Source organism: Leucoraja erinacea, chromosome 18 (genome assembly GCF_028641065.1).
Source record: "Leucoraja erinacea ecotype New England chromosome 18, Leri_hhj_1, whole genome shotgun sequence".
NCBI classification, from domain to species: Eukaryota; Metazoa; Chordata; class Chondrichthyes; order Rajiformes; family Rajidae; genus Leucoraja; species Leucoraja erinaceus.
The window spans coordinates 41,240,405-41,267,920 of record NC_073394.1 but is presented as its reverse complement, the minus strand read 5'-3'; the positions used below and the strand labels follow the sequence as shown (position 1 = coordinate 41,267,920).

General features: G+C 47.6%; 1 protein-coding gene across 1 annotated transcript; it reads left to right on the top strand.

The window, feature by feature from the left end:
* The first annotated feature begins 652 nt into the window (after nt 1-652).
* On the top strand, nt 653-26,334 carry LOC129705964 (CD276 antigen-like). The gene is made up of 5 exons (XM_055649925.1): nt 653-1,619; nt 11,312-11,644; nt 23,211-23,522; nt 25,794-25,895; nt 26,132-26,334. Exons 1-5 carry the CDS (start codon nt 1,571-1,573, stop codon nt 26,215-26,217), a joined length of 882 nt encoding a protein of 293 aa, XP_055505900.1. The 5' UTR covers nt 653-1,570; the 3' UTR covers nt 26,218-26,334.
* The last annotated feature ends 1,182 nt before the right edge of the window (nt 26,335-27,516 follow it).

Sequence of the window (27,516 nt, the reverse complement as noted above, 5' to 3'; positions counted from 1 at the left end):
TTTCATATGAAGAAAGACTGGATAGACTCGGCATGTACTCGTTAGAATTTAGAAGATTGAGGGGGGATCTTATAGAAACTTACAAAATTCTTAAGGGGTTGGACAGGCTAGATGCAGGAAGATTGTTCCCGATGTTGGGGAAGTCCAGAACAAGGGATCACAGTTTAAGGATAAAGGGGAAATCTTTTAGGACCGAGATGAGAAAAACATTTTTCACACAGAGTGGTGTATCTTTGGAATTCTCTGCCACAGAATGTAGTTGAGGCCAGTTCATTGGCTATATTTAAGAGGGAGTTAGATTTGGCCCTTGTGGCTAAAGGGATCAGGGGGTATGGAGAGAAGGCAGGTACAGGATGGATGATCAGCCATGATCATATTGAATGGCGGTGCAGGCTCAAAGGGCCGAATGGCCTACTCCTGCACCTATTTTCTATGTTTCTATGATGATATGGTAAATCGGATTAGTAAGTATGCAGATGATACTAAGATATGGATATATATATATGTGTTGTGGATAATGAAGTAGATTTTAAAGTCTACAGAGAGATTTAGGCTATTTGGAAGAGTGGGCTGAAAGATGGAGTTTAATGCTGATAATGCTAATGTGTGAGGTGCTACATCTTAGCAGGACAACACAAAATAGAACGTACATGGGAAATGGTAGCGAATTGAGGAATGCAGTTGAACAGAGGGATCTAGGAATAACTGCATAGTTCCCTGAAGGTGGAATCTCATGTAGATAGGGTGGTAAAGAAATCTTTTGGTGTGCTGGCCTTTATAAATCAGAGCATTGAGTATAGAAGTTGGAATGTAATGTTAAAATTGTACAAGGCATTAGTGAGGCCAATTCTGGAGTATGGTGTACAATTTTGGTCACCAAATTATAGGAAAGATGTCAACAAAATAGAGAGAGTAGAGAGGAGATTTACTAGAATATTGCCTGGGTTTCAGCAACTAAGTTACAGAGAAAGGTTGAACAAGTTAGGTCTTTATTCTTTGGAGCACAGAAGGTTAAGGGGGGACTTGATAGAAGTCTTTAAAATGATGAGAGGGATAGACAGAGTTGACGTGGATAAGCTTTTCCCACTGAGAGTAGGGAAGATTCAAACAAGAGGACATGATTTGAGAATTAAGGGACAGAAGTTTAGGGGTAACATGAGGGGGAACTTCTTTACTCAGAGAGTGGTGGCTGTGTGGAATGAGCTTCCAGTGGAAGTGGTGGAGGCAGGTTCGATTTTATCATTTAAAAATAAATTGGATAGGTATATGGACGGAAAAGGATTGGAGGGTTATGGTCTGAGTGCAGGTAGATGGGACTAGGTGAGAATAAGTGTTCGGCACGGACTAGAAGGGCCGAGATGGCCTGTTTCCGTGCTGTAATTGTTATATGTTTATAGCTTTACTTTCCTTATCACATGTTCTTTATATTCTTCATCTAGCAAATCATTCAGTTACTTTCACTTAGTATTGAATTGTACAAAGGTTGATCTGGCCTAGGAAGTAAAACAGTGTTTCTTACAATAACCAAACCGTTCATGGATATAAAATGGTGTAAAGGGGTGAAGCAAGGATGAACATTCTGACTCTTTGCAGTGTGGTCTCATTTATTTCAGCATCAGGTGAAGTATTACTGATCAGTTTTTCTTACCTTCTCCCTCTCTGTTACACTATACTCTGCACTCAGTTTTATTTCTCTTTTTGCACTACCTGTTACACTCATGTTTGGTATGTTTTGTATAGTTTAGAGATACAGGGCGGAAACATGTCCTTCGGCCCACAGAGTCCGCACCGTCCAGTGATCCCGTACATTAACACTATCCTACACACACTGTGGACAATTCTTTACAAATACACCAAGCTAATGAACCTATAAACCTACACATCTTGGAGTGTGGGAGGGAAGCGAAAATCTCGCTGAAAACCCACGCAGTCACAGGGAGAATGTAGTCACACAGAAACCCACGCAGTCACAGTAGTCGCGATGGAAACCGGGTCTCCGGTGCTGCAAGCGCTGTAAGGCAGCAACTCTACCGTTGCGCCACCATATGATTGTACACACCTATGTGGTATGATCTTCCTGGATATCATGCAAAGCAGAGCTTTGTGCTGTATCTCGGTACGCGTTAAACCAATACTAAAACCAATGCCGTTTTCTTTAAGAGGCATTGGAGGGGAACAAGCAGGAAATGGATGGATATAGAACATATCCAGTTTAAATCGGCATTAATTTAAGGTGGCGGGAAGGAACTGCAGATGCTGGTTAACACCGAAGACACGCAAAATGCTGGAGTAACTCAGTGGGTCAGACAGCATCTCTGGAGAGAAGGAATGGAATCAATTTAACATAGCGGGAAGGGGTGATCTTATAGAGGTGTACAAAATCACGAGAGGAATGGATCAGGTAAATGCACAGAGTCACTTGCCCGGAGGAGAGGAACCGAGAACCAGAGGATTTAGTTTTAAGGTGAGGAGGGAAAGATTTAATAGGAACCTGAGCGGTAACTTTTTCATACAAAGGGTGGTGGGTGTATGGAACAAGCTGCCGCGGGAGGTAGTTGAAGCAGGTACTATTGCGACATTTAAGAAACATTTAGACATGTACATGGATAGGACAGGTTTAGAGGGAAATGGGCTAAACGCAGGCAGGTGGGACTAGTGTTGCTGGGACATGTTTGCCGATGTGGGCAAGTTGGGCTGAAGGGCCTGTTTCCACACTGTATCACTCTATGACTCTATCAAGATTGGCACAGACATTGTGGGCCAAAGGGCCTGTTCCTGCATTGTCTATCATAGTTATACTTCCATACAGCACAAAAACAGGCCCGTCGGCCTGACTCATGCACACCGACCTAGATGTCCCATCCACACTAGTCCCACCTGCCCGCGTTTGGCCCATATTCCTCTAAACCTTTTCCCATCCATGTAACTGTACAAATGTCTTTTAAATTTTGTTTTGTAGTACCCGCTTCGACTACCTCCTCTGGCAGTTTGTTCCATACACCCACCATTCTGTGTGAAAAAGTTGCTGCTCAAATTTCTATTAAATCTTACCCCTCTCACTTAAACCTCTGTTCCCTGGTTATTGAAGATAGACACAAAATGCAGGAGTAACGCAACGAGACAGGCAGCATCTCTGGAGAGATGGAATGGGTGACGTTTCAGGGCAAGACCCTTCTTCAGACTGATGTCAGGGGAGAGGGAGATACATTGATAAGGAAGTGTAAGGTGTGAAAATAGGACAAAGGGAATGTAGATCAAGGACAATGTAGAATAGATCATTGTTCGCTGGTAGAAGGTAACAACAAAGCAAACAGAGAATAAAATGTAGTCGGAGATGTAAGACTGGTCCGAGAACTGGGAAGGGAGTTGGATGGAGAGAGAGGGAAAGCAAGGGCTACTTGAAGTTAGAGAAGTCAATGTTCATACCGCTGGGGTGTAAGCTGCCCAAGCGAAATATGAGGTACTGTTTCTCCAATATGCGCTGGGCCTCACTCTGACAATGGAGGCGGCCCAGGACAGAAAGGTCAGTGTGCGAATGGGAGTGGGAGATAAAGTGATTCCCCTACTCTGGGTAAAAGACACTGTGCATTCATCCTATCTATTCCCCTCAGGATCTAATACACCTTTGTAAGATCACCACTCATCGTCCTGTTCTAGCCTGCCCAACCTCTCCCTGTAGTTCAGGCCCTGCAGTCTAGGTTCGATATTTGGTTAAGGGTTGCATAGAAACATAGAAACTAGATGCAGGAGGAGGCCATTCGGCCCTTCGAGCCAGCACCGCAATTCATTGTGATCATGGCTGATCGTCCCCTATCAATAACCCGTGCGTGCCTTCTCCCCATATCCCTTGACTCCACTAGCCCTTAGAGCTCTATCTAACTCTCTCTTAAATCCATCCAATGACTTGGCCCCCACTGCCCTCCATAGTGGTGAAATAATGGTGCACTGGAGATCCTGGCTTGGATCCTGACTTCAAGATATGACAGTTTAAGAGGCTTTTGGAGGGCACATGGATATGCAGGGAATGGAGGGATCACGTGCTGGCAGAGGAGATTAGTTTAATTTGGCATAATATTCGTCACGGACACTTTGGCTGAAGGGTCTGTTCCCATGCTGTACTGTTTTATGCTCTATGTTTAAGTGCTGACTGTGTGGAGTTTACATGTTCTCCTTGTGACTGTGTGGCCTGGTTAATTGGCAACTACAAATTACCCCTCAGTGTAGGTGGGTGGCAGGAATACAGGGAGGGAGATGATGTATGGATTGATTAATAGATTATAAGGGAGGGGGGAATACTGAGGCAGCATCCTTCCATACTGATAGCTTTCCTCTGTGCTAGCTGCCATAGACTCATGGGTTGAATGGCCTTCTACATATTGATTGATTGAAAGCTGCAGCCCTTTGGCCCACTGAGTCCACGATGACCATCGATCACCCGTTCACAGTAGTTCTATGTTATCCCACTTTGGCATCCACTCCCTGCACACCAGGGGCCAATTTACCTACAAGCCCGTATGTCCTTGGTATGTAGCATGTTTGACTAATCTTCTTGAATTTTTTGAAGAGGTTACTCGGGAAATTGATGAGGGTAAAGCAGTGGATGTTGTATATATGGACTTCAGTAAGGCCTTTGACAAGGTTCCTCATGGAAGGTTGGTTAAGAAGTTTCAATTGTTGGGTATTAATGATGGAGTAGCAAGATGGATTCAACAGTGGCTGAATGGGAGATGTCAGAGAGTAATGGTGGATGGTTGTTTGTCAGGTTGGAGGCCAGTGACTAGTGGGGTGCCACAGGGATCTGTGTTGGGTCCACTGTTGTTTGTCATGTACATCAATGATCTGGATGATGATGTGGTAAATTGGATTAGTAAGTATGCAGATGATACTAAGATAGGTGGGGTTGTGGATAATGAAGTAGATTTTCAAAGTCTACAGAGAGATTTATGCCAGTTGGAAGAGTGGGCTGAAAGATGGCAGATGGAATTCAATGCTGATAAGTGTGAGGTGCTACATCTTGGCAGGACAAATCAAAATAGGACGTACATGGTAAATGGTAGGGAATTGAGGAAAGCAGGTGAACAGAGGGATCTGGGAATAACTGTGCACAGTTCCCTGAAAGTGGAATCTCATGTAGATAGGGTGGTTAAAAAAGCTTTTGGTGTGCTGGCCTTTATAAATCAGAGCATTGAATATAGAAGTTGGGATGTAATGTTAAAATTGTACAAGGCATTGGTGAGGCCAATTCTGGAGTATGGTGTACAATTTTGGTCGCCTAATTAAAGGAAGGATGTCAACAAAATAGAGAGAGTACAGAGGAGATTTACTAGAATGTTGCCTGGGTGTCAGCAACTAAGTTACAGAGAAAGGTTGAACAAGTTAGGGCTTTATTCTTTGGAGCGCTGAAGGTTAAGGGGGGACTTGATAGAGGTCTTTAAAATGATGAGAGGGATAGACAGAGTTGACGTGGATAAGCTTTTCCCACTGAGAGTAGGGAAGATTCAAACAAGGGGACATGACTTGAGAATTAAGGGACAGAAGTTTAGGGGTAACATGAGTGGGAACTTCTTTATTCAGAGAGTGGTGGCTGTGTGGAATGAGCTTCCAGTGAAGGTGGTAGAGGCAGGTTCGTTTTTATCATTTAAAAATAAATTGGATAGTTATATGGACGGGAAAGGAATGGAGGGTTATGGTCTGAGCGCAGGTATATGGGACTAGGGGAGAATACGTGTTCGTCACGGACTAGAAGGGTCGAGATGGCCTGTTTCCGTGCTGTAATTGTTATGGTTATATGGTTATATGGTACCAATAATTATTTGCATGGCAAAGTACAAAATGGAAAGGTTGTACAGTATATTTGTACATTTCTTATCAAAGTCCACCCTTTACTGATTGGCAAAGTTACAAATTAAGTGTAACTTAATCTGTGATAAATGTCAGGACTTTACATTCAGATCCTGCAGTAACATTAGTAATGATAATAATGGCACGTTATTTGTAACATGTACTGAGGCGCAGTGATATTCATTTTTGTATACAGTTCAGTTCAAGTATCACTATACATAAGCTCTTAGATATATATCTCAGGCACAGTACAAGTTCATACTAGTGTAGGAAGGAACTGCAGATGCTGGTTTATACCGAAGGTGGACACAAAGTGCTGGAGTAACTCAGCGGGTCAGGCAGCATCTCTGCAGAACATGGACAGGTGACGTTTAGGGTTGAGATCCTTCTTCAGATTGAGAGTCAAGGGAGAGGGAAACTAGAGATATGACGAGGTACAGAACAGATCAGAGCCAGCACAATGGTACATTTTTGGCTGTGGAGGAGGTGATAACGAGGAGATATGAACAGTATAGCAGTGGTCCAGAGACAGTTTAGAGTCACCAGTTTGACACCATTTCCAAGTCCCAGTTGTTATGAGTGCAGGGTTCTTGACACGACAATGAAGGCCCGTTGTGCTGATCGTGCTGCAGGGTTGGCCTGGCCAAGCGTAGTCATGGTGTTCTCCGCCACTGCTCCACCGCTGTAGTCCGCATCAGGTCCACACGCTCCGTCTCTTGGAGCGGCACCCGGTCCAACCGAGCCCCAGGCTGTTGCAGGGCCTCCAGCGGCCCACTCCCCCCTCGAGGCCATGTACTCCCTCCCGCAGCCCACATGCTCACAGGCCCTCCTATCAGGGTGGGCTTTTCGGGCGGGTTCACGTATTTCTGGTCCGTGGTGTGGGTTCCCGTGTTCCAGATCTGTGGTGGGTTCCCATGATCCCAGTCCATGATCCCGTGCTTCCAGTCCTTGTTCCCGTGATCCCAGTCCATGTTCCCGTGATCCCAGTCCATGTTCCCGTGTTCCCAGTCCTTGTTCCCGTGATCCCAGTCCATGTTCCCGTGATCCCAGTCCATGTTCCCGTGATCCCAGTCCATGTTCCCGTGATCCCAGTCCATGTTCCCGTGATCCCAGTCCATGTTCCCGTGATCCCAGTCCATGTTCCCGTGATCCCAGTCCATGTTCCCGTGATCCCAGTCCATGTTCCCGTGATCCCAGTCCATGTTCCCGTGTCCGTGTTCCCGTGTCCCAGTCCATGTTCCCGTGATCCCAGTCCATGTTCCCGTGATCCCAGTCCATGTTCCCGTGATCCCAGTCCATGTTCCCGTGTTCCCAGTCCATGTTCCCGTGTTCCCAGTCCTTGTTCCCGTGATCCCAGTCCATGTTCCCGTGATCCCAGTTCATGTTCCCGTGATCCCAGTCCATGTTCCCGTGATCCCAGTCCATGTTCCCGTGATCCCAGTCCATGTTCCCGTGATCCCAGTCCATGTTCCCGTGATCCCAGTCCATGTTCCCGTGATCCCAGTCCATGTTCCCGTGATCCCAGTCCATGTTCCCGTGATCCCCGTGAGTCCATGTTCCCGTGATCCCAGTCCATGTTCCTGTGTTCCCAGTCCATGTTCCCGTGATCCCAGTCCATGTTCCCGTGTTCCCAGTCCATGTTCCCGTGATCCCAGTCTGTGTTCCCGTGATCCCAGTCCATGTTCCCGTGATCTGTCCATGTTCCCCTGTTCCCGGGCTGTGGCATGGGTTCCCATGTTCCCGGTCCGTGGTATGGGTTCCCGTGTTCCCAGTCCGTTATAAGTGAGGGGGGAATATTATGGCAGCATCCCCCCATACTGACAACTTTCCTCTGTGCTAGCTGCCTCTGTGCTAGCTCATGGGCTGAATGGCCTTCTGCATATTGATTGATTGAAAGCTGCAGCCCTTTGGCCCATCGATTCCACGCAGCCCATCGATCACCCGTTCACAGTAGCTCTATGTCATCCAACTTTGTCATTCACTTCCTGCACACCAGGGGCCAATTAACCTACAAGCAATAAGTATTTGCACGACAAAGTACAAAATGAATTAAAGGTTGTACAGTCTATTTGTACATTTCTTATCAAAGTCCACTCTTTACTGATTGGCAAAGTTACAAATCAAGTGTAACATGATCTGTAATAAATGTCAGGACTTTACATTCAGATCCTGCAGTAACAATGGTAATGATAATAATGGTACTTTGGCGGTCTCAAGAACGACAACTGAGTTTACAAACAATTTTTTATTCAGAAAATCACTTCTCAGTTTACAGGCTCTCACGACACGTCTGGCCACAACGGTGGTCAGCACTGAACTAACGCGCGAAAGCAAAACGGCGCGAAAACAAGCAGCCCCTCCCGAGTCACGTGACCGCGGCTTATGAACGCCGGGTTCGATACCTGCGTGCGCCAGTAGGCGCCGCTACATGCCCCCCATCCCCACTACGTACGGAAACGCACGGGTAACCGGACGGTCAGACCGGAACGCGTAGTCCAAGGTCGCGGGGCGAGCGTAACATTCAGGTCTAGCAAAACAGAACCGGAGGGACGCGACAAACGCGAACGAGGAACGGGCATAACAGAGGGGACCGGTGAAACATAACTGGGGATAACAGGTGCAGACGACGGCAAAACGGCCGGCGGATGCCCTCTACGCCGCGGAGTGGCCACAGCCACCGGGCTATCCTCATCGACGTAGGCTGGCTTAAGGCGGCTCACGGAGACAAACTTCTCCCTGCCACCCATGTCCAACGTGAACGTCGAGGTACCAGTCCTCAGCACCCTGTATGGACCTTCGTACACCCGCTGTAACGGCGAGCGGTGAACATCCCTACGAAGGAAAACATAAGCACAATCCCGTAACATAGTAGGCACATGCACCGCGGACGACCCGCGCTCGCGAAGGTCAGCTAGTACCACTGAAGCCGGGACCTCCTGATCCCGGGGGACGGGCAGAAAATCCCCAGGTACCCGCAAAACTGAGCTGTAAACAAGCTCGGTCGAGGAGGCGTTGGGTTCTTCCTTAGGCATAGTTCTGATGCCCAGGAGACCCCAAGACAACTGGTCGACCCAATCGGGGCCGGTGAGCCAGACTTTCAATGCCGACTTGAGGTGCCTGTGAAACGCTCAACCAAACCGTTGGACTCCGGGTGATACGCGGTGGTCTGGTGCAGCTTCGCGCCGTACAGCTGCGCCATACCACACCACATGGAGGACGTGAACTGGGCCCCACGATCAGTAGTGATATTGGAAAGGGACCCCCGAAACGAGCGATCCAATGCGAGATGATGGCCCGCGCGCAAGCTTCAGCGGAGGTATCCTTTAACGGTATTGCCTCCGCCCACCTGCTAAACCTGTCCACGATAGTCAGGGACCCACCAGGTCGACATGGATGTGCAGGAACCTGCCGTCTGGAACAGCGAAATCCTGCACGGGCGGGCACACATGAATCTGTACCTTGGAAGTCTAGCATGGGATGCAAGAACGGGCCCATGCTGCGACATGCTTCCATAACCCATGCCAGACGAACTTGGCCGTGACCAAGGCAGAGGTGACGCGAATGGACCGGTGTGCTAGGCTGTGGATAGTGTCGAAAATCCGACGCCTCCAAGCAACCGGGACAATGGGACGGGCTTTGCCCGTGGAGACATCGCAAAGGACTCGCACGCCGGTGACGCCGCAGGGCACCTTGAACAACTTAAGGCCTGACTCAGCATTGCGGTAAACCTCCATACCAACATCTACCTGTTGGGCAGCGGCCAGCTCCTCATAATCCACACCTAGACTTAACGTTGAAACTTCGGGTGCTGCCGGACGGGACAGCGCGTCAGCCACAACGTTCAGCTTCCCCGCCACATGCCGAATATCAGATGTGAATTCGGAAATGTAGGCCAGGTGCCTCTGCTGCCTGGCAGACCAGGGATCGGACACCTTGGTCAAAGCGAACGTGAGTGGCTTGTGGTCCTTGAATGCGGAGAACGCGCGCCCCTCTAGGAAGTTATCGGAAATGGCGGGTCGCTAGGTAGAGCGTGAGGAGTTCCCAATCGAAAGCACTATACTTAACTTCGGGGGCTCGCAGCTGCCTGCTGAAAAATGCCAGTGGCACCCAGCGGCTACCTACTCGTTGTTCGAGGACGGCACCTACCACGACGTCGGAGACGTCCATGGTGAGGGCCGTTTGGGCTGATGCCCTAGGGTGTTCTAACATAGTGGCATTGACCAATGCAGTGTCAGCCCCCTCGAACGCCTTCTCCGCCTCCTTGGACCAGACCAGGCCCTTAGGCTTACCGGCCAGACATTGGAACAACGGCTGCATGATGGTGGCTGCTGACGGGATGAGTCGGTAGTAGAAATTAACCATCCCGATAAACTTCTGCAGGCCCTTGACAGATAGAGGCCTCGGGAAGCGACAGATAGCGTCGACCTTCTCGGGCAGTGGGTCAGGCAGCATCTCTGGAGAACATGGACAGGTGACGTTTAGGGTTGAGACCCTTCTTCAGATTGAGAGTCAAGGGAGAGGGAAACTAGAGATATGAAGAGGTACAGAACAGATCAGAGCCAGCACAATGGTCCATATTTGGCTGTGGAGGAGGTGATAACGAGGTGATATGAACAGTATAGCGGTGGTCCACAGAGACAGTTTAGAGTCACCAGTTTGGCACCATTTCCAAGTCCCAGTTGTTGTGAGTGCAGGGTTCTTGACCCGACTATGAAGGCCCGTTGTGCTGACGGTGTTGCAGGGTTGGCCTGGCCAAGCGTAGCCATGGTGTCCTCCGTCACTGCTCCACCGCTATAGGCCGCATCCGGTCCACGCGCTCCGCCTCTTGGAGTGGCACCCGGTCCAACCGAGCCCTAGGCTGTTGCAGGGCCTCCAGCGGCCCACTCCCCCACCGAGGCCATTCACTCCCTCCCGCAGCCCACATGCTCACAGGCCCTCCTATCAGGGTAGGTCATCCGTGGTATGGAGTCCCATGTTCCCGTGTTCCCGGTCCATGTTCCCAGTCCGTGGTGTGGGTTCCCGTGTTCCCGGCCCATGGTGGGTTCCCATGTTCCCAGTCCATGTTCCCGTGTTCCCATGTTCCCAGTCCGTGCTCCCGTGTTCCCAAGTTTCATGGTCCGTGGCGTGGGTTTACGTGTTCCCGGTCCATGGCATGAGTTCCCATGTTCCCAGTCCGTGCTCACGTGTTCCCATGTTCCTGGTCCGTGGCGTGGGTTCACGTGTTCCCGGTCTATGGCGTGTGTTCCCATGTTCATGGTCCGTGACGTGGGTTAATGTGTTCCCAGTCCGTGTTCCCGGTCCGTGGTGTTTGTTCCCGTGTTCCCGGACCATGTCGTGTGTTCCCATGTTCCCGGTCCATGATGTGGGTTCCTGTGTGGATGTTTACAATGCTTCTCATAATTTTATATACTTTTATCAGGTCATCATTATATACGTCTTTCACAATTTATGTTTTTTATGCTTTTTTTAGATACCCTTGAGCTGGAGATATTTGCAAGTCCACTGATGGTATTTGTAAATGACAATGTGACTCTGAAATGCGTGGTTACTGGGTCTGGAAACGTTGACTTAAATAAGATGGCAGTCATATGGACCCTTAATGAGAAAACAGAAGTGTTTTCCTTTGAAGGAGGAACTAAACAGCAAAATCGATCTGGTGCCAATATTTCTGAGGCTGAATTACTGAAGGGAAACGCTTCAATTCATCTTCCAAAAGTCCAGATCTCTGACGAAGGAATGTACACATGCACTGTGTTTATCGTCCCTGAAAGTGACAGTCGCTTTTCAACAATGCACGTGTTAGGTAAGATTAATGATAACATTCAGGAATATAATTCCAAGGAAATGGTTTAGAAGTTTGAAACAAGGATGAACAGGGATTTAGATTCTTAGACCACTGGAATCTGCTTTGGGGTAAGGGTGAATTGTACACAAGGGACGGGTTGCACCTTAACAGGTGGGGAACCAGAATTCTGGCAGACAAGCTTGTCACTGCTACACGGGTGGCTTTAAACTAAATAGTGGGGGATTGGGGGGGTGGGGGGGGCAGAAAGCAAGCTCGCAAAGGGATAGGAGAGTATGGCCAACTGAAATAGGAATCGATGTGAAAGGTGAGGAGAGTAATTGATTAATAGTATTATATATGAAGTATAAGAAGTAAAGTGGATGAGCTTGAGGCTCAGTTAGAGATTGGTAGATATGACATTGTGGGGATTACAGAGACATGGCTGCAGGAGGATCGGGCCTGGGAACCGAATATTCACGGTTATACGTCCTATAGAAAGGACAGGCAGGTGGGCAGAAGAGGTGTGGTAGCTCTGCTGGTGAGGGATGAAATTCAGTCCCTTGCGAGGGGTGACATAGGGACTGACGATGTAGAGTTGCTGTGGATAGAATTGAGGAATTGTAAAGGTAAGAAGACATTAAAGGGAGTTATCTACAGGCCCCCAAACAGTAGCCTGGATATAGGGTGCAAGTTGCAGCAGGAGATGAAATTGGCATGTGACAAAGGTAATGCCACTGTGGTTATGGGAGATTTCAATATGCAGGTAGACTGGGAAAATCAGGTTGGTTCTGGACCCAAAAAAGGGAGTTTGTGGAGTGCCTCCGATATGGATTCTTAGAGCAGCTTGCACTGGAATCAACCAGAGAGAAGGAAATTCTAGATTTAGTGTTATCTAATGAAACAGATAAGGGAACTCAAGGTTAAGGAATTGCTAGGAGATAGTGACCACAATATGATGTTTTAATTTGCAATTTGAGAGGGAGAAGATTGAATCAGAAGTGTCAATGTCGCAGTTGAACAAAGGGGACTATGAAGGCATGAGAGAGGAGCTGGCTAAGGTAGACTGGAGAAGGATCCTATCATCCAACTCAGTATCCAATACCTGCCTTTTCTGGGCATAATCCCCTGATCCAGGATCATTTCAGCCAAAGGGGAAAGATCTAGGATCCCATTTAAATTAGCCAAAACTGGCCTCAACTATTCTAAGGGGAGTAGAGTTCCAGGCAGATTCACCACTCTCTGTGGAATAAAACTAAAGGAAAAGGTGTATAACATAGCAAAGAGTAGCGGGAAACCAGAGCTTGGGAAACCTTCAAAGGACAAACAGAAAGGTAACAAAAAGGACAATACGGGGTTAAAAGATGAAGTGCGAAGGGAAGCTGGCCAAGAATATAAAGGAGAGTAAAAGCTTTCTTTAGGTATGTTAAGAGAAAAATATTTAGTAGGTGTTTCTGTCCTCTAGTGATATAACTGCCTAGAAAAACACAAAAGTGAATAGAACTGGTTCATTTGACTATCCCATCCCTAATGAAGCTGGATCATTGTGTTTTAATTCTCTGTGCAATAATTTTTCGTTTATTTCGTATTTTTTAAAACAAAAACTGTTACTTCACAATCCTCCAAATTTCTACTATCCAGGGCAATAGGCAGGGATGCGCATTATAGCCCCTGCTATTTGCTCTTGTGATAGAGCCCCTAGCAGAAAATATAAGAATACATACGAATATCGCTTTCTTATAATACCAAACACTCAAACATAAAACCTTCATGATATGTACCATGATGACGTATTATTATACATTACAAAATCGCAATCGGCAGCATACCAATAATATTAAATTTAATAGAGGAATTTGGTTCCTTTTTAGGATATAGAATAACCTCACAAGCGAAATTATGACGATAAAACCTCAATCTGCCGAAACCTTTTAAAATCACCTTTAGAATATGCAAGTCAGAAAGATTTAAGTATTTCCTAGCATCCAAATTACTAGCTAAATTTAAATCTTTAGTGTCATGCAAACTTACTTTTTATTGCAAAATTCCCTCATACGTAAATCCATGCTGACGCCGCCGTCCCCCGCGCCACTTTCCAAATGCCTGCGCCCATCTTAATAACTGCGCCCCCGCCCCCACCGCCGCGCGCCGCCCGCCGCGGCTGCGGCCGCCGGCGGGCGCTCCCCGCGCTTCATATGGGCCGCCCAATAGGAACGCGCCGGGCGCGCCCGGCGCGCGCGCCCGCCCGCCCGGCGCCCGCGCCCGCCGGTCAATGGCTCACGCCGCCCCGCGCCCGCGGCCGCGCGCGGGCCGCGCGCGCGCGCCGCGGCCGGCGCGCGCGCGCGCGCGCCGCGCCCCCGCGCGCGCCGCGCGCGCGCGGCGCGCGCGGCGGGGCGCATTCGCCCGGCGCGCGGCCGCGCGCGCGCGGGCGCCGCGGCGCGCCGCGGCCGCGCGCGCGGCGCGCGCGCCCGCGGCGCGCGACGCGGCGCCCCCGCGCGCGCGCGCGGCGCGCCGCGCGCGCGCGCGCGCGCGCGCGGCGCGGCCGGCGCCGCGCGCGCGGCGCGCCGCGCGCGCCGCGCGCCCGCCCGCGCGCGCCGGCCGCGCGCGCCGAGCGGCGCGCCCGCGCGCGCGCGCGCGCGCGCGCCCCGCGCGCGCCGCGGGCGCGCGCCGGCGGCGCGCGCGGCGGGGCGCGCGCGCGCGCGCCGCGCGCGCGCGCGCGCGCGCGGCCGCGCGCCGCGCGCGCGCGGGCCGCGCGGCGCGCGGCGCGGCGCGCGCCGCCGCGCGCGCGCGCGGCGCCGCGCGCGCCGCGCGCCGCGCGCGCGCGCGCGCGCGCGCGGCGGCCGCGCGCGCGCGCGCGCGCGCGCGCGGGCGCCGCGCGCGGGCGCGCGCGCGCGCGCCCGCGCGCGGAATTTGGCCCGCGCGCGCGCGCGCGCCGCGCGCGCGCCGCGCGCGCGCGCGCGCGCCGCGCGCGCGCGGCGCCGCGCCGCCGCGCAGCGCGCGCGCGCCCCCCGGAGCCGGCGCGCGCGCGCGCGCCCGGGCCGCGCGCGCCGCGCGCCGCCGCCCGCGCTAGCGCGCGCCGCGCGCGGCCGCCCGCGCCGCGCGCGCCGCGCGCGCGCGCGCCGCGCCGAGCGCCCGCGGCGCCCCCGCGCGCGAAGGCCGCGCGCCGCGCCGCGGCGCGCCGCGCGCCGGGACGCGGCGCGGACTGACACCGCCCCAATTTTGTGTATTATTATTGGGCAGTGAACATCAAAAATGCAATTCATTGGTTGGACAAGTCTGCTCAACAAGTAGACTGGATAATAATGCAGAAAGAGGATTGCTCTCCTTTTAATATAGGAGCGATCCATCTCTCCCCGATTAAAACGGAATAATACAATATACAAGAAGAATCCAATTATTCATAGTACAATACGAATTTGGAAACAAATAAAATTAACTCTCAAATTAAGAAATCTATCGCTTCTTTCTCCAATAGTTAATAACCCGTCACTTAAACCATCTATTATTGATAAAACGTTTACCCATAGGGAAAGAATAGGAATTAAAACGCTTGGAGACATGTATGAAATGGGAAAACTTTTATCATTTCAACAACTACAACTAAAATACAACCTGAAAAGCAATCAATATTTCAAATACCTACAAATCCGAGATTACTTGAAGAAACACACACAAGAATATCAAACCTTAACCTCAGATCTATTAGATGAAGGAATGAACAGAAAAGCAGAATCAAGTAATTTAATATCATATTTGTATAACATCATTTTAAATATAGAAATACCATCGTCAGAGGCAATTAGAATGGACTGGGAACAAGAATTATCTATAAAAATTCCGAATGACAGATGGGAAAAATACTTGCTATATGTACATAAATGCTCGATTAATGTAAGATAACAATTCAATTTAAAATTTTACACAGATTATATTACTCAAAAACCAAACTGAATAAAACATTTTTCCAAATGTTTCTCCCATATGTGATAAATGCTTATCTCAAAATGCTATTATAGTACACTCTTTTGTCTCTTGCATAAAACTTCATACATTTTGGAATGACATCTTGTGAATTTTTACAAAATTATTTAAAATAAAATTGAACCCCAATACAGAACTGATTATCTTTGGATCAATGGAAGACTGTAAGCTGACTTTGTTTCAAAAATGTCTCCTTAATTATGGCTTAATAACGGCAACAAACTTATACTTAAATTCTGGAAAAATGCACCCACACCAACGCTCAAAATGTGGATTTCAAACATGTCGGAAATGTTACACTTTGAAGATATGAGATCAAAAATGCAATTCATGGGTTGGACAAGTCTGCTCAACAAGTAGACTGGATAATAATGCAGAAAGAGGATTGCTCTCCTTTTAAAATTCCCCTTTAGAATAGCAACAGAAATATTTAATTGTCATTTGGACCCCTTAAGGTCCAAACGAAATGCCGTTTCTGCAGCCATACATTACACACAAATATAGAAACATAGAAACATAGAAATTAGGTGCAGGAGTAGGCCATTCGGCCCTTCGAGCCTGCACCGCCATTTAATATGATCATGGCTGATCATCCAACTCAGTATCCCGTACCTGCCTTCTCTCCATACCCTCTGATCCCCTTGGCCACAAGGGCCACATCCAACTCCCTCTTAAATATAGCCAATGAACTGGCCTCAACTACCCTCTGTGGCAGAGAGTTCCAGAGATTCACCACTCTCTGTGTGAAAAAAAGTTCTCCTCATCTCGGTTTTAAAGGATTTCCCCCTTATCCTTAAGCTGTGACCCCTTGTCCTGGACTTCCGCAACATCGGGAACAATCTTCCTGCATCTAGCCTGTCCAATCCCTTAAGAATTTTGTAAGTTTCTATAAGATCCCCTCTCAGTCTCCTAAATTCTAGAGAGTATAAACCAAGTCTATCCAGTCTTTCTTCATAAGAGACAGTCCTGACATCCCAGGAATCAGTCTGGTGAACCTTCTCTGCACTCCCTCTATGGCAATAATGTCCTTCCTCAGATTTGGAGACCAAAACTGCACGCAATACCCCAGGTGTGGTCTCACCAAGACCCTGTACAACTGCAGTAGAACCTCCCTGCTCCTATACTCAAATCCTCTTGCTATGAAAGCCAACATACCATTCGCTTTCTTTACTGCCTGCTGCACCTGCATGCCTACCTTCAATGACTGGTGTACCATGACACCCAGGTCTCGCTGCATCTCCCCCTTTCCCAATCGGCCACCGTTTAGATAATAATCTGCTTTCCCGTTTTTGCCACCAAGATAGATAACCTCACATTTATCCACATTATACTGCATCTGCCAAACATTTGCCCACTCACCCAGCCTATCCAAGTCACCTTGCAGTCTCCTAGCATCCTCGTCACACCTAACACTGCCCCCCAGCTTAGTGTCATCCGCAAACTTGGAGATATTGCCTTCAATTCCCTCATCCAGATCATTAATATATATTGTAAATAGCTGGGGTCCCAGTACTGAGTATAGAAGTTGGGATGTAATGTTAAAATTGTACAAGGCATTGGTGAGGCCAATTCAGGAGTATGGTGTACAATTTAGGTCGCCTAATTATAGGAAGGATGTCAACAAAATAGAGAGAGTACAGAGGAGATTTACTAGAATGTTGCCTGGGTTTCAGCAACTAAGTTACAGAGAAAGGTTGAACAAGTTAGGGCTTTATTCTTTGGAGCGCAGAAGGTTAAGGGGGGACTTGATAGAGGTTTTTAAAATGATGAGAGGGACAGACAGAGTTGACGTGGAAAAGCTTTTCCCACTGAGAGTAGGGAAGATTCAAACAAGGGGACATGACATGAGAATTAAGGGACTGAAGTTTAGCGCTAACATGAGGGGGAACTTCTTTACTCAGAGAGTGGTAGCTGTGTGGAATGAGCTTCCAGTGAAGGTGGTGGAGGCAGGTTCGTTTTTATCATTTAAAAATAAATTGGATAGTTATATGGATGGGAAGGGAATGGAGGGTTATGGTCTGAGCGCAGGTATATGGGACTAGGGGAGATTATGTGTTCGGCACGGACTAGAAGGGTCGAGATGGCCTGTTTCCGTGCTGTAATTGTTATATGGTTATATGGTTATTATATGGTTACTGAGCCTTGCGGTACCCCACTAGTCACTGCCTGCCATTGTGAAAAGGACCCTTTTACTCCTACTCTTTGCTTCCTGTTTGCCAGCCAGTTCTCTATCCACATCAATACTGAACCCCCAATGCCATGTGCTTTAAGTTTGTATACTAATCTCTTATGTGGGACCTTGTCGAAAGCCTTCTGGAAGTCCACATACACCACATCCACTGGTTCTCCCCTATCCACGCTACTAGTTACATCCTCGAAAAATTCTATAAGATTCGTCAGACATGATTTACCTTTCGTAAATCCATGCTGACTTTGTCCAATGATTTCACCACTTTCCAAATGTGCTGCTATCCCATCTTTAATAACTGACTCTAACAGTTTCCCCACTACCGATGTTAGGCTAACTGGTCTGTAATTCCCCGTTTTCTCTCTCCCTCCCTTCTTAAAAAGTGGGGTTACGTTTGCTACCCGCCAATCCTCTGGAACTACTCCAGAATCTAAAGAGTTTTGAAAGATTATTACTAATGCATCCACTATTTCTGGAGCTACTTCCTTAAGTACTCTGGGATGCAGCCTATCTGGCGCTGGGGATTTATCGGCCTTTAATCCATTCAATTTACCCAACACCACTTCCCGACTAACCTGGATTTCACTCAATTCCTCCACCTCCTTTGACCCGCGGGCCCCTGCTATTTCCGGCAGATCATTTATGTCTTCCTTAGTGAAGACGGAACCAAAGTAGTTATTCAATTGGTCCGCCATATCCTGGTTCCCCATGATCAACTCACCTGTTTCTGACTGCAAGGGACCTACATTTGTTTTAACTAATCTCTTTCTTTTCACATATCTATAAAAACTTTTGCAGTCAGTTTTTATGTTCCCTGCCAGTTTTCTTTCATAATCCATTTTTCCTTTCCTAATTAAGCCCGTCGTCCTCCTCTGCTGGTCTCTGAATTTCTCCCAGTCCTCCGGTATGCTGCTTTTTCTGGCTAGTTTGTACGCATCATCCTTTGCTTTGATACTATCCCTGATTTCCCTTGTTATCCATGGATGCACTACCTTCCCTGATTTATTCTTCTGCTATACTGGGATGAACAATTTTTGTACTTCATCCATGCAGTCTTTTAATGCCTTCCATTGCTTATCCACCGTCAACCCTTTTAGAATTAATTGCCAGGCAATCTTGGCCAATTCACGTCTCATACCCTCAAAGTTACCTTTCTTTAAGTTCAAAACCATTGTTTCTGAATTAACAATGTCACTCTCCATCCTAAAGAACTCAACCATATTATGGTCATTTGGACCCCTTGAGGTCCAAACGAAATGCCGTTTCTGCAGCCATACATTACAAACAAATAGACACAAGACACAACATAATTTACATTTTACATAAACATCCATCACATCGCTGTGATGGAAGGCCAAAAAAAAACTTATCTCCCCACTGCACTCTCCCCCCCCCCCGATGTCAGAGTCAAAGTCAAAGCCCCCGGCTGGTGATGGCAATTGTCCCGCGGCCATTAAAGACACGCCGGGTGGTGCGAGGTCGCACACTGGGTCTTGGTGTTGGAGCCCCCGGCGTGCGCTCGCAGAGTCCCGCGGCCATTCCAAGCCTCGCGGGGCGGTGATGTCAGGCCCCGCTCCAGGAGCTCTTCGACCCCGCAACTCGGGCGGGAGAAGTCGCCGTTGCGAGAGCCCTGAAAAGCGGTCTCCCTCCAGGGACCCGCGGGCTCCCGATGCTGCCGTTCACCAGACCTGCAGTTGAAGCCTCCGAATCTCCGGAAGTCGGGCCGCAGCAGTAGCAGCAGCAGCGCTCCTCCACCGCTCCACCCACTCCGGACTCGGCCAGCCCCGCGACGGTGACGGTGAGTCGTCGGCACCAGAGTCCCCGGTCTCTTCCTGTTGGAGGCCGCACCTCGTTGCAGCCCCAACGATAACGGAGACCCGACAAGAAAAGGTCGGGTCTCCCGTGCAGGGAGAGATTTAAAAGTTTCCCCCTCCCTCCTACCCCACCCCCACCCCCCCACACACACACCCCAACAAAAAATAACAAAAACTACATAAAAACATAGACAGCAAATAATAAAAACGCGGACGGGCTGCAGAGGCCGCTGCTGACGAGAGTCGTAAAGATACGAAAGATACGAAGTAGGTATATCCCTTTCAATTTCTCTTTTTTCTTCTCTTTTTTTCTTCTCTATTCCTTTTCTTTCTTATTTCACATCACCTTCTTGTTTTCTTTCGGGCTATAAGGCCTTATGAGCTCTTTTTTCCCCCTATTTTTTCACGAATTAACAATATTACTACTTTATATAATATTCTCTTCCTCTCTATTTCTTGCTTTTCTTACTCTTCTTTTTTACTATTAAATTTAAAATAAGAAGTTGTACATGAAATGTAACATGTTATTCATGTCTTATATTATTGTACACTACTTCTAATAAAAATATTTTAAAACAAATTAAAAAAAGAATGCTCCCCTCTCTGCAACTTAACTGAACAGCGCAGCAACAAGCTATTCAGCCCACAATGTCTACTCAAGTGTTCAAGTTCAAGTGAGTGTTCAAGTGAGTTTATTGTCATGTGTCCCTGTATAGGACATTGAAATTCTTGCTTTGCTTAAGCACACAGAAAATAGTAGGCATTTACTACAAAACAGATAAATGTGTCCATATACCATGATATAAATATATACACACATGAGTAAATAAACTGATAAAGTGCAAATAGCAGAAAGTGGTTATTAATAATCAGAGTTTTGTCCGAGCCAGGTTTAATAGCCTGATGGCTGTGGGGAAGTAGCTATTCCTGAACCTGGTTGTTGCAGTCTTCAGGCTCCTGTACCTTCTACCTGAAGGTAGCAGGGAGATGAGTGTGTGGCCAGGATGGTGTGGGTCTTTGATGATACTGCCAGCCTTTTTGAGGCAGCGACTGCGATAAATCCCCTCGATGGAAGAAAGGTCAGAGCCGATGATGGACTGGGCAGTGTTTACTACTTTTTGTACTCTGAACATAATGCCAAGACCATCTCTTATCTACCTGTACTTATGTGTAGCCCATATCCCTCCATTCCCTGCATTTCCATGTGTTTATCAGTGCAGTAGATTTAGTTTATCGTCGTATCAAGGTGTGCATTTTGTTGCTTTTGTTGTGTGCTAACCAGTCAGTGGAAAGACAATTACAATTGAGCCATCTATAGTGTACAACTGGGCGAAGCAGGATCACCACAGGAGCGCATGCAGCTGGGAAGGGGCGCGCCACAGAGACACAGAGGAAACGCGCCGCGCGTGGGGCTCGGGCCACTTTGGCTTCTACTGCGACGCCCACCCAGCTGTGTCCCATATGTGAACGAGCCTTCCAGGCCCGGATCGGGCTCACCAGTCACCTGGGGACCCACTAACAAAAACACTGAAGTCATCGTCTTCTTCGACTATGCAGGATGAACAACAAACAACAACAACAGATACATGATCAGAGAATAACGTTCAGTGCAAGATAAGGCCAGTGAAGTCCAATCAAAGATAGTCCATGGCTCACCAAAGAGGTAGATGGTATTTCAGCACTTTGAGGAAGGACATTGTTGCTATTGAAGGAGTGCAGCGTAGGTTTACAAGGTTAATTCCCGGGATGGCGGGACTGTCATATGCTGAGAGAATGGAGCAGCTGGGCTTGTACACTCTGGAGTTTAGAATGATGAGAGGATATCTCATTGAAACATATAAGATTGTTAAGGGCTTGGACACACTAGAGGCAGGAAACATGTTCCCGATGTTGGGGGAGTCCAAAACCAGGGGCCACAGTTTAAAAATAAGGAGTAAGCCATTTAGAATGGAGACGAGGAATCACTTTTTCTCACAGAGAGTGGTGAGTCTCTGGAATTCTCTACCTCAGAGGGCGGTGGAGGCAGGTTCTCTGGATGCTTTCAAGAGAGAGCTAGATAGGGCTCTTAAAAATAGCGGAGTCAAGGGATATGTGGAGAAGGCAGGAACGGGGTACTGATTGGGGATGATCAGCCATGATCACATTGAATGGCGGTGCTAGCTTGAAGGGTCAAATGGCCTACTCCTGCACCTATTGTCTTTTGTCTATTGTCTATTGTTATCTAGTTGGTGATAGGATGGTTCCGTTGCCTGATAACAGCTGGGAAGAAACTGTCCCTGAATCTGGAGGTGTGCATTTTCACACTTCTATATCCTTTGTCTGATGGGAGAGGGGAGAAGAGGGAGTGGCCAGGATGCGACTCATCCTTGATTATGTTGCTGGCCTTGCCGAGGCAGCATGAGGTATAAATGGAGTCAATGGAAGGGAGGTTGGTTTGTGCGATGGTCTGAGTTGTGTCCACAATTCGCTGCAATATCATGCGGTCTTGGTTGCAGCTGTTCCCAAACAAGGCGATAAAATGCTTCCCACAGTGTATCTGTAGAAGTTGGTGGAAGTTGTAGGGGATGTTTTGGATGTGCCTATCAAAAAGTCTCCTAAATGTCACTATCGTATCTGCCTCCACCACCACCCCTGTTATAGTGCATTCCAGGCATCCACCACCCTCTGTGTAAAAAAACTTGCCCCACACATCTCCTTTAAACTTTGCTCCTCTAACCTTAAAGCAGCGGCTTCTAGTATTTGATATTTTCATCCTGGGAAAATGGTTCTGACTGTCTTCCCTACCTGCGCCTCTCATAATTTGATATACTTCAATCAGGTCTTTCTACAACCTCTGGCATTCCAGAGAAAACAATCCAAGTCTGTCCAAGCTCTCCCTGTAGCTAATGCCCTCGAATCCATCCATTCTGGGAAATCTCCTCTGCACTCTCTCCAAACCCTCCAGACCCTTCCTGTAATGGGGTGAACAGAAGTGTGAAAACGCACACCTCCAGATTCATGGACAGTTTCTTCCCAGCTATTATCAGGCAGCAGAACCACCCTACCACAAGTGGAGAGTAGTCCTGAACTACTATCTACTTCATTCGTGACCTTTGGACTATCTTTAATCTGACTTTACTGGCTTTATTTTGCAGTAGGGGTAATTCCCTTATCATGCATCTGTACACTGTGAATGGTTTGATGTAATCATGTATTGTCTTTCCACTGACTGGTTAGCATGCAACCAAAGTATTTTATGTACCTCTTTACATGTGACAATAAACTAAACTGACGTGAAACAGAACTGCCCACAACAGTCTAAATGCAGGTGAAACAAAGTCCCATGAAGCTGAATCATGACTTCCTGACTCTTATACTCAAAGCCCCAACCAATGAATGCAAGCACACCATGTGCCTACTTTATCATATTAATGTCTTCAGATGCTAATGGTTCTAACATTCCTAACTCTGATGAAGAGACCCCAGCCTGAAGAAATGACCCTGTTCCATTCCCTGGCAATGTTTTGGACCTGCTTAGTGCTTCCAGTATTGTCTGCTTTTGTTTTCTATCTCCAGCACCTGCAGTCTCTTCCTTTAATATTTAAATGTACATTTTTTAATGCAGCTCGACCAAACGTTATATTGACACAGTCCATCACAACTGAGAAAGGTTCAGAAGTTTCTCTGACATGCAAAGCCAGTGGATTTTACCCTCGACCGATAAAGATCACCTGGGTGAAGATAACAGGAAGAAGAAATGTTTCCATGACTAACTATACAACTCAAATCACTGCCAATGGTGATCGCACTTTCAATGCTGAGAGTGAACTGAAGATTCACCCGACATTGAAGGATAATGGTGATCAATACAGATGCGTTGTGACACATCAAACATTACTGAATGGTCTCACAATAGAACCTTCTCTCATCGTGCCAGGTGAGTTGAACACAGTGCGAGAGTCTAGGACCAGAGGCTACAGCCTCAGAATCAAGGACGCACCTTTAGACAGATGAGGAGGAATTTCTTTAGTCAGAGGGCGGTGAATCTGTGGAATTCATTGCCACAGACGACTGTGGAGGTCAAGTCATTGGGCATTTTTAAGGCAGATTTTCGGATTCTTGATTAGTACGGGTGTCGGGGTTATGGGGAGAAGCTAGGAGATTGGGATTGGGTGGGAAAGATAGATCAGCCATAATTGAAAGGTGGAGTAGACTTGATGAATTAGTCTGAATTGCCTAATTCTGCTCCTATCATATGAATTTGAACTTATCTAAGCATTTGGCCCTTATCCCTCTAAACTTTTCCTATCCATGTACTGTACAAAAATATTTTAAATGCTGTTATAGTACCAGCCCCAACTCCCTCCTCTGGCAGCTTGTTCCATTTACCCACCGCCCTCTGAATGTGACCGTTTCCCCTCAGCTTCCTATCTTTCCCCACTCACCTATGTCCCCTGGTTCTTGATTCCCCTTGGCTGGGGGGTAAAAGTCTCTGTGCATCCACCCCATCTATTCCTCTCATGATTCAATACACATTTAATAATTAAATAATTAGAGGTGTCAGCCTTTTGTAATGAGCGCTGATGTACATCATCCATGAATAAAGTGAGGGGTCAGATGTGAAGTGCATCAGGACCCTCAGCTCTGGAGATAACTGTTTCACTGATGGAGTCAGTGTGTGGCTCAGCGGCAAAATGGATTCAGGGCAATGAGCAGTGTTCCACAGTTGAATCACCACCGGTTCAATGTTTGTCTGGTTATGTCTAACAAGTCAGGTTCTAGAAAATTAATCTAGATATATACAACTTTGCAGATTGCCATATGTCTAGAAACTTGTACATAAAGGACCACTGATCATTCCCAGAGTCTGGGGCAGCACAGAATTGCATCAAGTAGAGTTGCTGCCTCATGGCTCCAGAGACCGAGGTTCGATCCTGACCACGGGTGCCGTCTGTGTGGAGTTTGCCCGTGCTCCCTGTGACCACGTGGGTTTCCTCCGGGTGCTCCAGCATCACAAGGACGTGCAGGATTGTAGGTTAATTGGCCCTCTGTAAATTGCCCCTAGTTTGTAGGGAGAAGATGAGAAAGTGGGATAACATAGAACTAGTGTGAACAGGTGATCGATGGTCAGCATGGTCTTGGTGGGCTTTAGGGTCTGATCAATCAATTCAATCTCTCAATTCAATTCAATACAATTCATCAAATCAAGGATTATTAACACATTCCTGGCCATTTAAGTCAATCTATTGCTTCTTTTATTCAAAGACCAGAAATCAAATTACTCTTTAATTATAATCTGCATCATGGTGATGATATGTATAATCCTTGGAATCTTAAATGCTGCAGCTGTTTCACACCCGGGAAATAAACACAATATGTACCAGTTAAGTACAGAACCTAGAACAGTACAGCACAGGAGCAGGCCCTTTGGCCCACAGTGTTGAACATGATGCCAAGATAAACTCATCTTCTCTGCCTGTGTGTGGTACATGTCCCTCCATTCCCTGCATATCCATGTGTCTATTTATAAACCTCCCAAACGCCACTATCGTTCGTATCTGCCTCCACCACACATAGCAGTGCATTCTCGGCATCCACTCTCTGTTTAAAAACATGCCCTGTACATCTTGTTTAAACTTTACTCTCTCACCTTAAAACTATGCTGTCCAGATTCTCACTAATACACCCTGGGTAAATATTCTGACTGCACCTTATCTATTTCTCTCACAATTGTATATACTTCCATCAGTTCTCCCCTCCACTTCCGTCATTCCAAAGAAAACAATCCAAATCTGTCCAACCTCTCAGTGTAGCTGATCCCCCTAATCCAAGCAAGCGCTCTGATAAACCTCTTCTGCACGCTTTCCAAAGCCTCCACATTCTTTATGTTATGGGGTGACCAGAACTACACCAATTCCATGAGGGATTAAACCAATCTGATAAGTAGAATAAGTTAGTGATACATTCTGTGGAATATTGTACATAAATCAAAGTGCTGAAGGAACTGAACGGGTCAGGCAGCATCTGTGGAAGGAATGGAGAGGTGATGTTCCCTCCACAGATGCTGCCTGACCCACTGAGTCCTCCAGCACTTTGTGTTTTGTTCAAGATTCCAACATCTGCAGATTCTAGTGTCTCTGATGAATGTTGTAAATGGCCTAGTATATTTATTATTCACGTTTTCATAGATCTATGCCTGTTTTAACAGAACGTGGAAAAACTGGACTGATTATCGGAGGCATCTGTGGCATCAGCATATTTCTCTGTGTTGTGTGCATAGCATTTTATACCTGGAAGAAGAAATTTAAAGGTAAACGCTTTTCCATCTTATAGCAATCAACAAAAAAAGTGAAAATTCTGACTGTCTACCCTATCTATGTCTCTCATCATTTTATTTACTTCCATCAGATCTCCCCTCAACCTCTGGCATTCCAGAGAAAGATATATTGTCCAGAAAGCTGGAATTGATCTGTGTATTTTTATACTTTTTAAACTGGCACCTGGTCAGCTTGTTTCCCGGCTAATTGTCTTGTTTATGTTGTTCAGGACAGGTAAATACAACGGACGTTGAAGACCCAAACCGTACACCACTTATCGCCAAGACGGGCTCACAAACTGCACGAGGTAATTGATTATGGTGATTAATTATATCGAATACAAGATTCCTATTCTTCCCACGACACACACAATTAGATGAACTTTTAAACCAAGTTTAGAAACATTAGCACAAAACCACGGGTGCTGTCTGTATGGAGTTTGCACGTTCTCTCTGTGACTGTGCGGGTTTTCTCCATGTTCATAAGTTCATAGGTTATAGAAATTGGCCATTCATAATCAAACAGTCATACAATGATACAGCTTGGAAACAGGCCCTTCGGCCCACCTTGCCCACACCGGCCAACATGTCCCAGCTACATTAGTCCCGATGAGGGCGAAAGGCAAGCAATGAATCTGGAAAATCAAAGTGCAGGAAAATGGGAAGGTAATGCTTTTACTGAAACATCAAGTCAACTTTATTTGTCACATACTCATACAAGATGTCCAGTGAAATGAGGGTGGCAATGCTTACGGGATTGTGCAAAACAACACGAAAGAACAGAACATAACCAGTATTTACATTTAAAAAAGTAGATGCAACAGCATGAGATCAGAGTTTACAGTCCTAATGGCCTGTGGGAAGGAACTGCATCTCATCCTCTCTGTTTTCGCAGTGTGACAGCGGAGGCGTTTGCCTGACCGCAGCTGCTGGAACAGTCCGTTGCTGGGGTGGTAGGGGTCCTTCATGATCCTGCTGGCTCTGGATCTGCACCTCCTGGTGTATAGGTCCTGAAGGGGGGGGGTGGATGTAGTTCCCGTGGTGTGTTTGGCAGAACGCACTACTCTCTGCAGAGCCTTCCTGTCCTGGGCAGAGCTGTTGCCAAACCAGATGGAGATGTATCTGGCAGGATGCTTTCTACAGCACCAGAGTAGAAGGAATGAAGGATCCTCAGAGAGTATCTGAATTTCCTCAGCTGCCTGAGGTGGTAAAGGCTCTGCCTTGCCATTCTCACCAGTTTGGCAATGAATGTTGTCCATGTCAGATCCTCTGTGATGTGGACTCCCAGGTATTTATTTACAGCTGCTCGCCCTATCCACAGTAGTCCCATTAATCCCCAGTGGTGTGTACGTTCTCAGTTGTTGTGTCCTTCTAAAGTCCATAATCAGCTTCTTAGTTTTTGTGACATTCAAGAGGAGACTGTTGTCCTGACACCAGAGTGCCAGATCAGCCACCTCCTCCAGGTAAACCTTCTCATCGTTATCGAAGATCAGGCCCACCAACACAGTGTCATCAGCAAACTTGATGATGGAGTTGGAGCTGAACCTGGCCACACAGTCATGTGTGTACAGGGAGTACAGTAGGGGGCTGAGGCCACAACCCTGGGGGGATCCTG